The following is an 11,352-nucleotide window of genomic DNA, read 5'->3' as shown; positions in this document are numbered from 1 at the left end:
CACAGGGGTGGCACTGGCGGGGCTGCACAGCCCCAAAGCATGGAGCGTGGCAGCAGTGGAGAGACACCCCCAGGGGGCTCAGAAACAGGGAGACACCACCCAAAGTGCCCCACATCCCAGCAGCACTGGGTACCAGTCAGGGCTTGGGATGGGACACTGCTCCCAGCAAATAGACGGGACTGGGAGAGCACATCACTGGTGCCAGGGCACCTCCCTGTGCTGTTATTCCCCCTGCACTGTGGTGATCCACAGCTTTTTATCCTTCTCCCGGGCCGTGTTGGACAGCAACACCCATAAAACCCTGAAGTGGAGTGGCCGGAGCACAGATAACCGCTGGAGAGGGCGCTGAGGGTGGAAAGTCCCGGTCAAATTCCCCTCATGGAGAGGCCAGAAGTGCCAGGGGAAGGAGCCAGGCAAGCGTGTGCCTTTGCCATTCAGTTTTGCTGTTGCTTTATTAATCGAGAGGGCAACACGCCATTAGTGACACTCGTTAGTGCCCAGCCCGAGTCCTCTGCACTTGCACCAGCCAGAGGCACCAGGCAGAGTCCTCATGGCTGTGGGGAGCGAGGATGGGGCGAGGGATTCACCAGGGCTGGGGAATGGGCAGCCTGTGCTGTCTGCTGGGGGGCTGGATTAGACGCCCCTTTCCTGGTCCAGCAGTGGGGTCTGGCTCCTCCAGTACGTCCCAAACACCCCACAAGGAGTCCTAAACACCCCACAAGGAGTCCCAAACACCCCACAAGGAGTCCCAAACACCCCACAAAGTGTCCCGAACACCCCACAAGGAGTCCCAAACACCCCACAAGGTGTCCTAAACACCCCACAAGGTGTCCCAAACACCCCACAAGGAGTCCCGAACACCCCACAAGCCTCATGGGGTGGGACACGGGCACCCTCTCCACCAGGGGATGCACCAAGAACCCCACACCCAGCTCTAGCAGAGGATGCACGAGGCACCCAAAAGCGCTGCGAGACCACCCCTCCTACCCCGCCTCCAGCTCTCTGCCCAGGTGATGAGGACTGGCGTCCCACCGCTGTCCCCTGTGCTCAGCCCGGCCTCCTCACTTCCCCACGAAGCAGTAGGTGCCGTAGGTCCTCATTTCCTTGCTGGGGAAGCCGAAGCTGCGGACGCCGGGGTCGGGCAGCCCGCCGCAGCGCTGCCGGGGGGTGGTGATGGGGTAGCGGACGCTGCCGTCCGCCAGCCACCCCCCGTCACAGCGATCCAGCCGCGAGAACTTCCAGGCGGAGTAGAGCTGGCCCACTTTGGCAAGGGCAGCCCCGTGGCTGCGGCACGCCTGCCCCGCCTCCTTGAAGTTCAGGTGGCCGCGGATGAAGTAGACCTGGCCTGGGGGACGGAGCGGGGGACGCCGCAGGTGAGCACCCTTCCTGCAAACAACCTGCTGCAGGTGCGGGCGGGCAGCAGGGCTCGGTGGCGCCGTGGGAAGGACAGGGGAACGCAGCACTACCTTGAAGAGCAGAGGTGAAGCAGAAAGCATCGAATCTGTCCTTCTGCTTGTCCCTGGCGCCGTAGGTGCGGACGCCGGGCAGGAGGAGGCGGCCGCCGCACGGCTCCCGCGAGTTGATGATGGGGTAGTGCACGGTGCCGTCCAGGATCCAGCCAGCATTGCACCAGTCCAGACCCTCCGTCCAGGCTGTGGGGCGAGAGGCAGCTCAGCACCGGCGCTTCCCTCCTCCCCATCCCCAGACGGGCGCGGTTTTGGGCTGAAGAGGAGCTCTTTTAGGAATGCTTCACCTTTGTACAGCTGCTGGTAGGTGGCGAGGCGGGAGTCCTGCTGCTCGCAGGCTCGCTTGGCTTCGTGGTAGTTGAATTTGTAGCGCCCGTTGCTGGGCTGGTAAGGGAAGACGACGCCTGGAGGGACAGAGACGGGGTGAGGGCAATGCTGTCCCCAAAGGAGGCTCTGACACAACACCCCAGGGGATTCAGCGCTGAGTTTGCGGCGGGGGAACAGGCCCGTGCAACGGGGGCGGAGGCACAGAGCCACACGCTCCATTCCAGCGGAGCGCCCTCCTCCTGCCACATCCCGCAGGGACGCACGCCGAGCTCACCCTCGAGGTGCAGCGTGAGCGAGATGCTCTCATCCTCCAGCCCGTTGACGAGCTGGCAGCGGTAGCGGCCCTCGTCCTCCAGCGCCACGTCGGTGATGGTGAGCGAGGCGTCGTAGCGGTGGCTGTGCCGCAGGCGCACCCGCGGGCTCAGCGGCCCGTAGTTCTTGTGGAACAGCCCGTTGGTGATGATGATGATGCTCTCCCCGTAGTTGGCTGGCTCCACCTTGCTCCACTTCACGCGGTAGTTGCGAGGCAGGGCGCGCAGCACGCAGGGCAGGGTGGCCGTGGCGCCGCGCTGCGTGTGCACCGTGGGGTGCAGGGGCTCCAGCAGGTACTGCAGGTGCAGTGGGGCTGCAGCCCCCCGGGCAGCCTCAGCACCATCCCTCCGACACCCCCCCTGAGTGTCCTCAACCCTCACCAGCCCCTGATGGTTTCTATCATCCATCCTGGCTCCTCTTCATCTCTCCTGCACCTTCAGGAGGCACAGCTCAGGTCCTGCCCTGGCTGGACCCGCCCAGCACCACCTCCCCTCTCCAGCACCGACTCCAGGCAGCAGTGCCCAGTCCTCCCTTCAGGCCCTGCTCCCTCCAGGGGCTCCACATCCTGCCCCCCCCCAGGCCCTGCTCCCTACCTGGGGTCCCCGTTGGCCGCTGGAAGATGCTGGACCCTGGGGGTGCTGCTAGGAGCCAGAGGCAGCCGAGCGGGAGCAGCCTGTGCATCCTCAGAGCCGGGGGCAGGACGGAGCCTGGGGGCAGCGCAGGGGTCAGGGAGGTGCAGTGGGACACAGCCCAGCTTTGGAGGGGCCTGGAGGGTGTGGCCCTGCTCCGCCGGGGGCTCTCTGACATTTATTGTGCTTGCAGGACACCGACCCCACAGACTGTGCCAACCCTCCTTCCTGGCACCCCCCCCCTCCCCAGTCTCTTACCGTCCCCAGCCACGTCCTTCGGGGAGCCGCCGCGCCCATCCAACGCCCCCTGCCCACGTGCTGCCCCGGCTCCTGCTGCTTCCCTTCTCCGTCATAAACACCCCGTGGAGGGGCCAGCGGTCCTGGGAAGGCCAGACCTACGCCACGAGGAAGAGGTGACACGGGGACACGGGGACACGGGAGGTGGCGGGCAGGTGCTCCCAGCCAGCCCCCTCCGTGTCACCGTGCTGGGGCGGGCGGTGTCCCGGCAGCCCCGCGGCCCCGCGGGCCCTTGATGCCCGCTCCCATGGTGCCGGCCGTGCCCTCGCTCCCTGCCCTGTCACCGTCTCTTCCTGCTTTCTTCTTTTTTTTTTTTTTTTTTTTTTTTCCCCCTCCAACACCTCCCCGAGGAGCGCACAGGGAGGAGGAAGCACAATTTCCCATTGTGAGTGTCTTTCTCTTTATTGTTCTGCTCGGCAAAACACAGTGTGCCCGGATAACAAACATCCCTTTATCTGCAGGCCACAGCTTTGGGAATTCAGGGAAAACGACAGTTCTGCATCGGGCTCCAGCAGCCTCTTGGGCTGGCAAACCCCCCCTTAGTGCTGGGACGGGGCTCTCTGATCCCACAGACAGCAGGGCAATGGTTAATTTCATTCCCCTCTCCCCGACCCTGATGAAGGGATGATGCTCCCACCCCTTGAGGCTCTGGAGGGTTGTGCAAGGGGGCTGCCCCACCACTCGAGTCCCACTGGATGTATCCTGCCCTCCAAAAAGGCATCGGAGAGGCCTCCCCACCATCCCCTGGGGCCAGGAGCCAAGCGCAGGCACACAATGGTGCTGTGTGTTCCGGGCTGCCACAACTTCTTCCTCCCCCAGGGTCCATCTCCAAGGGTGGAGGAAGCTCTAAAAGGAAGCACAAGACAAGCAGTGACTGTCCCCAGCACCACCCTGGCCTCACCATGGCACACGCACCACAGCAAACAGCCCCCCCAGGGGACAAAGGCATCCAGGTGCCCTCATCCCCCACCTGCTCCCCACTGCTTCCAGCCCCTTTTCAAGAAGGGGAACCAATTCTGATGGCAGCAGGCTGCACTGGAAGCCTTCTTCCAGCTCAGAACGGTCAGAGCTTTGGCTCGTGGTGATGAGCAAAAGGCGCCCATAGCTTTGCTCTCCCCGGGCTGAGGGAGGCTAAACTGGAGCAGCAGCGCTGCAGGCTCCTCCCTCGCAGCTCCCCACGGTTATCGGGTGGGTCCGGGGCTCTTCAGAGTCTGTCATCTCCCTCCCTCACACTTCCTGTGCCCACGGCTGCAGCAGCACATCCTGTTCTCCCCCAGCAGCAGCTCCTTGGCTGCAGGATGCTGATTCCCAGCTCTGCGCTGTCACAAACGAGCTGTTTCTCACATTTTTCCCAAGTGAAGGCACCAGCTACAGTCCCCAGCCCTCACAAAACCACAGCCCGAAGCAGAACACTTGCAGGGGCTCCCGTAAGTGACTCACCCCCCTTCCCCATCCCGTTAGCATCAGGGCATGACCCCAGCCCACCACTGCTTATCTGAGTTCAGAGCTTGGCCCAGTGCTGTGGGAAGGAGTCACCCAAGTCATTTCCCAAATATACACTGCGTTACTTCTCTGCTCCTTGTCTCTTCTTCTCCCTTTTTGGGATCTGCACCCACTCTACAAACACCTCTGCAGCAGCAGAGGCAGCCAAAGAAAAGCCAAGGAACCCCTTGTGCTCAGCTCTGCCAGCTCCTGGCGTGGGCTCCATCAGGAGCCTCTGACTCTGCTCCTTGGTCCTGCTCTTCAAAGCTCAGATTCTCCTTCTCCCCTCTCGACCTCACAGGAAACCTCACCCCCAAAGCCCCCTGAACACTCCTTTTTCCTTCTGACCAGGGAATTTGAGCCTAGCTTTGTGGGACTTGGCTGAGCCAGCACCTCCAGAGCAGGTCAGTCCCACCAGTTGTGCATCACCCTCCACCCGCTCTGCCTGACCCAGTCCCCAAAACCACCGTGTTTCTGCAATGCAGAGGCAGAAACCTCATGCATCCCCCCCACAGCTCCTGCCTCGCCCCAAATCCGGCCCCCCCACCCCAGCAGAGAGGGACGCGGACCCCACACAGCCCACACACTTCCCAGCACAGTGCCTGGAGCCACCTGATGTGGCAACGCCAGGTGTGGAGGTGTGCCAGGGCATCCAGCCCCGAGTTTCCGTGTTGGCAGCGCTGTGCCGCTCCCGGCAGTCCCTTGGAGGTGAGGGAGACACCTGGCAGGCGGAGTTTGCAGCCCCAGCGTGGCTCTCCCCATGCACCCACCCCGTTTGCAGGGGTTCACCTGCCCCGGCTGCCCCCCGACATGCCTGAGCACACAGCCGCCTCGAGGCTCCGGCTCTCCGGGCTGTGCTTCCTCCTGCAAATCCTCAACATCCTCCTCTTCGCCGTGTTCGTGCGGTACAGCCCCGAGGGCAGCGCCGGCCCGTGCCCCCCGCAGCTGAACTGCAGCCGCAGGAACGAGGACTCGGCTTTCCAGCAGCCCCGTGAGTACCCCCATGGCCGTGGGTGCAAAGAGCCCTTCTGCTCAGGGGATGGCGCCGGGTGTCACCGCTCAGGCGGCAAACCTGTCACAGACTCCGGGGTTAACAGAGAGGGAGCGTCGGGCTGCAGGGTTGGGGCTCTGGTGCTTCCCAGAGGGGGTAAAGCAGACCTGCTGCAAGGATTTCTGGAATGCTTGGACAGAGGCAGCCCCAAAAGAGGGATGTTTGGGTCTGGGACACGTGTTAGAGCTCGGAAGGGATCACTGAGTGCAGTGAAAAACTGGGGATCATCATCCCATGCCTGGCATGGAGCACAGCAGCTGCTCCTGGCACTTTCGGGGCTGCAGAGCTCCCCACGGACCAGCTGGGAGTTTGCAGTGCCGGGGGATTTACACCGAGCCCCTTCCACGCAGGATTTGGCTCCCTGGGTGCTACCACAGGGTGCAGCGGGGTCTGGGCTCTGCCCCGCCGGGAGCACCCTGCTGCATGCTGGGCGTCACCGCACAACTCCTGCCGGGATAAGGGGCTGCCTCTCGCTTTTCTGAGCCACAGACAAGGTGGTCAATGCGACAGGAGCTTCAGAGTGGCCCGGCCGAGAGTGGGGAGCGAGTGGAGCCGCTGGGCAGGGAGCTGGCAGCCGGCAGCCGGCAGGTTTTCCCGGTTTCACCTGCCCACGTAACCCCACCCAGTGAGTCACGGAGGAGGCCGGGCCGCAGCTGTCACTGAAGGGGTGCAAAGAGCGTCCAGGCCAAGCAAGGATCGAGCCCCCCCATCCTCTGGTTTGCCACCAAACGGTACCAGACCGATCCCAATTCTCTGCTCATCCTTTCTCCTCATCCCATGAACTGGGACATGATGCTTTCAGGGGCAGCAGCGAGGTCCCAGCGGTGCTGACATCTCAGAGCCACTTTCACGCTGGCCTAGTGGGTGCAGACACCCCAAGAGCTTTCTGTGCTGTGGGGTGAATGTCCTGAGATACCTGCACAGGGCAGCTGCAGATGGGGTGGCCAAGAGCTGCTGCAAAGGGTCACACCAGGCAGGGATGGCTTTTACTGGCACTCCCCACTGCAGATCTCCAAGGAAGATCTTCCACCGTGGCTCCAGACACGTGTCAAGTGGAGCGAGCCTGCAGCTCCCCAAAGCCTCTTAGAGTAGGAGTGTCTTAGTCCTGTCTGAGTCCCCTCAGGGACCAGCAGGAGGGTGGCTGCCCGCCCTCAGCACCTCCAGACCCATCCTTGTGCCTCTCCTCCAGCAGGTTTTCAGGGTGTCCACGTCCAAGTGCTCCTCAGCTTTGGGCTCCTGGTGGTGTTCCTCAGCCGCTACAGGCCGGGCAGCGCGGCCATCAGCGTCCTCATCACAGCCTTTGCCATCCAGTGGGCTGTTCTCACCCAGGGCGTGTTTCACTTCTTCCTCAACGGCAAAATTTACGTGGGAGCTCAGAGGTAAGGCAGGAGGGAGCCGCTGCTGCCCAGGCAGCTCATCCCAGCCCAGCCCTGGCACGCTGGCTCCCTCCTCTGTAAAACCCACGGCTCTGCTTTGGAGGAGGATTGTGAAGACAAGTGGGACGGGGTTGTTTGAGTACTGCCCTGTCCAGGGCTGTGTAAGTACTGCCAAGGCATTTGGGGGGGCACCCTGGCCCCCACCTGCCTCCAGCCCAGCCATCCCTTTGTCACCAGCATCACAAGGCTCTGCCTGTTCTGCTTGCAGGAGCAGTGGGCTGCAGGCTCAGCTCCTGCTCCCTCCCAGCTCTCCCCAGCGCCTGTGCTCATCCCTGGCAGTGCCAGCTCTAATCCCACACTTTTCCTCTCCTTCCCAGCATGGTCAGTGCTGACTTCTGCACCGCAGCTGTTCTGATCTCCACCGGAGCTGTTCTAGGCAGGGTAAGCCCTGTCCAGATGCTGCTGCTGGCCCTGCTGGAAGTCACGCTGTGCACTCTCAACGAATACATCCTGCTCAGTCTCATGGGGGTGAGTCACCAGAAAGGTTTGGGCTCCTCGTGTCAAGTTCTGCCACATCTGGAGAGGCAAACCCCTCACCCCACTTCCTGCACAGTGCTTTTCCACACTCCCTAGGTGAGCGACAGTGGACGCTCCTTGACCGTCCACACCTTTGGTGCTTATTTCGGCCTGATGGTTTCACGGGTCTTGTACCAGCCCCACAAGGACAAGAGGAAGAGGGAAGAGCAGCAGGATAAGGGGCACCAGACAGATGTCTTTGCTGTGGTTGGTATGGAACTCAGATCCTACAGCTCCCTGGTGGAAGGGTCGTCACCAATGCGGGGGTAGTGAGGCTGTGGCTTTCACCAGGAGATTGCTGCAGGCCGTCAAGGACAGATGTCCTCCACCTCCCCAGGGACCTGTAGTGGGGCTGCACCACCCTCTCCTAGAAAAAGCTTTTCCTTGTGTTCTACCTGAACCTCCCTTGCTGCAAGCTGTGGCCTCGTGCATCTCTTGGCACTCGCAAGAAGTTTCTGTCCCACAAGGGATCAAGTCCAGCACCAAGACCTGTTCTATTCCCTGCAGGAACCATCTACCTGTGGATCTTCTGGCCCAGCTTCACCTCCACCACCACCACTGTCCACCACAATGATGAGAACTGGGCAGTGCTCAACACCTACTTTTCACTGGTGGCAAGCACCGTGTCCACCTTCATCCTCTCTCCTGTCCTCTACGAGGAGAGCACCCCGAGGATGGTAGGTGCTCTCCTGGGACAAACCCAAGCTTCACGCCCTTCCCACATCCTGCCCTGTAGGAACAGTAAGCCTAAACATACCCAGGGCAAAAGGGGAGGCCTGTTAGGCTTTCTTGGGTTCATTAAGAGCCAGTTTGATCTCTGAGGAAGACAACCCCCCCCTCCCAGTCCCACGCTGATGCTCTCCATGGAGCCACTTCCCCTGACCGTGCCCTGCTCCATCAGGTCCAGATCCAGGATGCCACCCTGGCTGGCATGGCCATGATGGGCATGGCTGGGGAGATGCTGGTCACCCCCTTTGGGGCCCTCATCGCGGGGTTTCTGGTTGGCCTGATCTCCCTGCTTGGCTTCAGGTTCTTCACGGTGAGTCACCTTGGGACAGCCAAGGACGCTGGTCCCAGGTCAGGGGATCTGCCCCCAAACCTGCAAACACGGGGCTGCAGCACGGCCTCCCTGGGCAGCTGAGCCCCACACCAGCTCTTCCCTGTGCTCTCCCCAGCCCGTTCTACGCTCCAGGCTGAAAATCCAGGACACCTGTGGGGTTCACAACACCCACGGGCTGCCTGGGATACTGGGGGCCTTGCTGGGGACGCTGCTGACGCTGCTGGCCACCGCAGACACTTATGGTTACAGGTGAGAGGAGCCAGAAACGGGGATGCCAGTGACTTGATGCACCAAGCTGAGACCACCACAACCCCTGAGATCAGGGCTGCTCCTCTCACCCTGTTACAGCAGCCCTGTAGAAGGCATTACCCAGAGCCACGAGCCTGTGACCAGCTCCCAAAACAAGCAAACTCCCCAAACAAACAAGATCCCAAAAGCCTGTCCCCTCTCTGGCATGCAGGCTGGAGCTTGTATTCCCACTGGTGGCCCAGGGCAGCCGGACAGTCGCTGACCAAGCAATCATCCAGCTCAGTGCCCTGCCCCTCACCCTGCTGCTTGCAGGGCTTGGGGGCTGCCTCACAGGTGAGTTTTGCAGTGCAGCGGGATGGAGGGTGTGAGGGGCAGGGGAATTGATGGATTCTGGGGGGAAAGGGCAGGAGCAGCCTCAAAACAAAGCATCCCCATCAGGCAGGCCCGGCAGAGCCCAGGGGTGCTCAGCACTGTGCAAACCCAGCCGAGGTCGGGGCTACCCCGGGGGCCAGGGCTCCCCTTGGGGCCGGGTTTCCCACACGGGGCCGGGGTTATCCATGGGGCATTACTCCCCTCTGGCTGGGGCTCCCCCCGAGTCCGTGCTCCCCCCTGCTCTGCGCTCCTCACTGTGTCCGGGGCTCTCCTTGGGGCTGAGGCTTTCCCCAGGTCCGTGCTCCCCCCGGGGTCGGGGCTCCCCGCCGGGCTCTGGGCTCTCCCCGGCTCCCGGCTCCCCCCGGTCTGTGCTCCCCGCTGTGTCTGGGCTCCCCTCGAGTCTCGGTTCCCCCCGGTCCCGGCTCCCCCTGCTCCCGGCTCCCCCGGGGTCCCGGCTCCCCCCGGTCCCGGTTCCCCCGCTCCCGGCTCCCCCCGAATCCCGGCTCCCCCCGGTCCCGGTTACCCCCGGCTCCCGGCTGCCCCCGAATCCCGGCTGCCCCCGAATCCCGGCTCCCCCCGGTCCCGGCTCCCCCCGGTCCCGGCTCCCCCCGGGTCCCGGTTCCCCTGGAATCCCGGCTCCCCCCGGGTCCCCGCTCCCGCTGCCCGCCCGGTGCCGCCGCTAGATGTCAGGGGAAGCCCGGGCAGCGGCCGCCCCGCTCTCAGACGCCCTCGCCCGGCTTTCGATGTCCTCAGGAGCCGTCCTGAAAATCAAGGTGCTGAGGTGCTCCCCGGACGCGCAGTACAAGGAAAACGCCGTCTTCCGGGAGGTAAAGCTGGGGAATTGTTGGTGAAAAAGGGGTTTATGGGTCTCAGGCAGCAGCAGGGGTTGGATATTTCCCCCCAGCTGTTCGTACCCTCCCTCCTCTTGCAGCAGCATTTAGGGCAGGACAGCTGCAGTAAATGCCCCTGGCCATGGACTCAGAGATTCCCTGACTCGTTTTAGGTTGGAAAAGCCCTCTAAAAGCACCAGGTCAAATCGTTCCACTACTGCCAAGGCCACCACTAAGCCATGTCCCCAAGGGCCACATCCACAAGTCTGTTAAATCTCTCCAGGGATGGTGACTTTACCACTCCCCTGGGCAGCTGTGCCAGCGCTGGACGATTCCAGGGAAAGAATTTCCCCCAGTATTCCATCTAAACCTCCCTGGTGCAAGCCGAGCCCCCACGCAGCCCCAGTGTGCCCATTTCTGCCTCTCTCGTGTCTCTGGTGCAGGTGGCTGAGGAAGGATCTGAGCCCAGTGCAAGTGGAAAGGAGGAGCTGGGCATCAGCACCTTGGTGTAACGAGCCCGAATCTCCAGTGAGGTCCTGCACCAGCGATGGTCTGGCGTGGCCAGTGCCAGCTGGCTTCTGGCAGCCTGAACTTCCCACAGCCACGCTGGCTCCCACGCAGGAGCCAGCTGCTGGTCCCAAACGTTTTGGGAGCAGCTGGGTGTCCACAGGCCTTTGCAGGGTGAGGAGGTGCTGTGCTATCCCTGTGCTTGTTGTGGGAGCAACACGGCTCTTGCTGCCAGGGTCACCTCAGGGTGTCCAGGCTTGGCTCAGCCACTTCCCCTCCCTGCTCCTTGCCTCAGTTTCCCCATCAGCTCTGGAGGAAGGCAGTGGGGAGAGGAGGGATGACTGTGTTGGAGAACAGGCACAGGAGGCTGAACAGAAAGCAGCAAAGACTTTGTACAGACACTTCTGCGCACAGCAATTAAAATATATGGATTTTTTTGTAGCTTCAGGATTTGCCCCTGAATTCTCATGGCAGCTGCCCAGCTCTGCTGGCTGTTTCCTTCAGGTGTCATCCAGGGAGGAAGGCAAAGCCCCCCACAGTTTCCCCTGCACCCCAAACACTGCTGCCCATTTGGTTTCATGGGTTGTGCCACCCATCTGAGCATGGTGCAGTCTTTGGGGTGTGGGACAGCACCCAGGAGCAGGAGCAGGGTGACACCGGGGTCCCCAGCACGGGGGTGACCCCTGCCTTCCCCTGACCACTCCTCACCTCGCACCAGGGGCTCCTCTCAACACATAAATGCCCCCAGCCCTCAGCCCCGCTGTGACAGAGATGCTCCTCTGGCCATTGCAGCCCCAGCACTCAGAAGCCCGGCCCCA

General features: G+C 62.4%; 2 protein-coding genes across 2 annotated transcripts; one reads left to right on the top strand and one right to left on the bottom strand.

Moving 5' to 3' along the window:
- Window positions 1–433: 433 nt before the first annotated feature.
- Window positions 434–3,321, bottom strand: HAPLN2 (hyaluronan and proteoglycan link protein 2). Its single transcript, XM_054001147.1, has 6 exons — window positions 2,993–3,321; window positions 2,699–2,812; window positions 2,068–2,418; window positions 1,754–1,870; window positions 1,467–1,652; window positions 434–1,345 (listed from the first exon to the last, which is right to left on the bottom strand). The coding sequence occupies exons 2-6, from the start codon at window positions 2,784–2,786 to the stop codon at window positions 1,062–1,064; spliced, it is 1,026 nt and encodes a 341-aa protein (XP_053857122.1). The 5' UTR covers window positions 2,787–2,812; window positions 2,993–3,321; the 3' UTR covers window positions 434–1,061.
- Window positions 3,322–5,206: 1,885 nt separating this feature from the next.
- Window positions 5,207–10,975, top strand: RHBG (Rh family B glycoprotein). The gene is made up of 10 exons (XM_054001124.1): window positions 5,207–5,504; window positions 6,754–6,943; window positions 7,318–7,468; window positions 7,574–7,727; window positions 8,024–8,193; window positions 8,418–8,555; window positions 8,692–8,825; window positions 9,037–9,158; window positions 9,951–10,024; window positions 10,471–10,975. The coding sequence occupies exons 1-10, from the start codon at window positions 5,324–5,326 to the stop codon at window positions 10,537–10,539; spliced, it is 1,383 nt and encodes a 460-aa protein (XP_053857099.1). The 5' UTR covers window positions 5,207–5,323; the 3' UTR covers window positions 10,540–10,975.
- Window positions 10,976–11,352: the final 377 nt, after the last annotated feature.

This window comes from Vidua macroura, chromosome 29 (genome assembly GCF_024509145.1).
Source record: "Vidua macroura isolate BioBank_ID:100142 chromosome 29, ASM2450914v1, whole genome shotgun sequence".
NCBI lineage: Eukaryota > Metazoa > Chordata > Aves > Passeriformes > Viduidae > Vidua > Vidua macroura.
This window is presented reverse-complemented; position numbering and strand designations above follow the sequence as displayed.

Bases quoted from the DNA above. Each gene is read 5' to 3' on its own strand.
- HAPLN2 (XM_054001147.1), bottom strand. From the start codon at position 2,786: ATGCACAGGCTGCTCCCGCTCGGCTGCCTCTGGCTCCTAGCAGCACCC. The intron at 1,871-2,067 runs GTGAGCTCGGCG...CTGTCCCTCCAG, and splicing joins GCTCACGCTGCACCTCGAGG to GCGTCGTCTTCCCTTACCAG. The intron at 1,346-1,466 runs GTAGTGCTGCGT...TCCGTCCCCCAG, and splicing joins CTTCACCTCTGCTCTTCAAG to GCCAGGTCTACTTCATCCGC.
- RHBG (XM_054001124.1), top strand. From the start codon at position 5,324: ATGCCTGAGCACACAGCCGCCTCGAGGCTCCGGCTCTCCGGGCTGTGC. The intron at 5,505-6,753 runs GTGAGTACCCCC...CCTCTCCTCCAG, and splicing joins CTCGGCTTTCCAGCAGCCCC to CAGGTTTTCAGGGTGTCCAC. The intron at 7,469-7,573 runs GTGAGTCACCAG...CACACTCCCTAG, and splicing joins TCCTGCTCAGTCTCATGGGG to GTGAGCGACAGTGGACGCTC.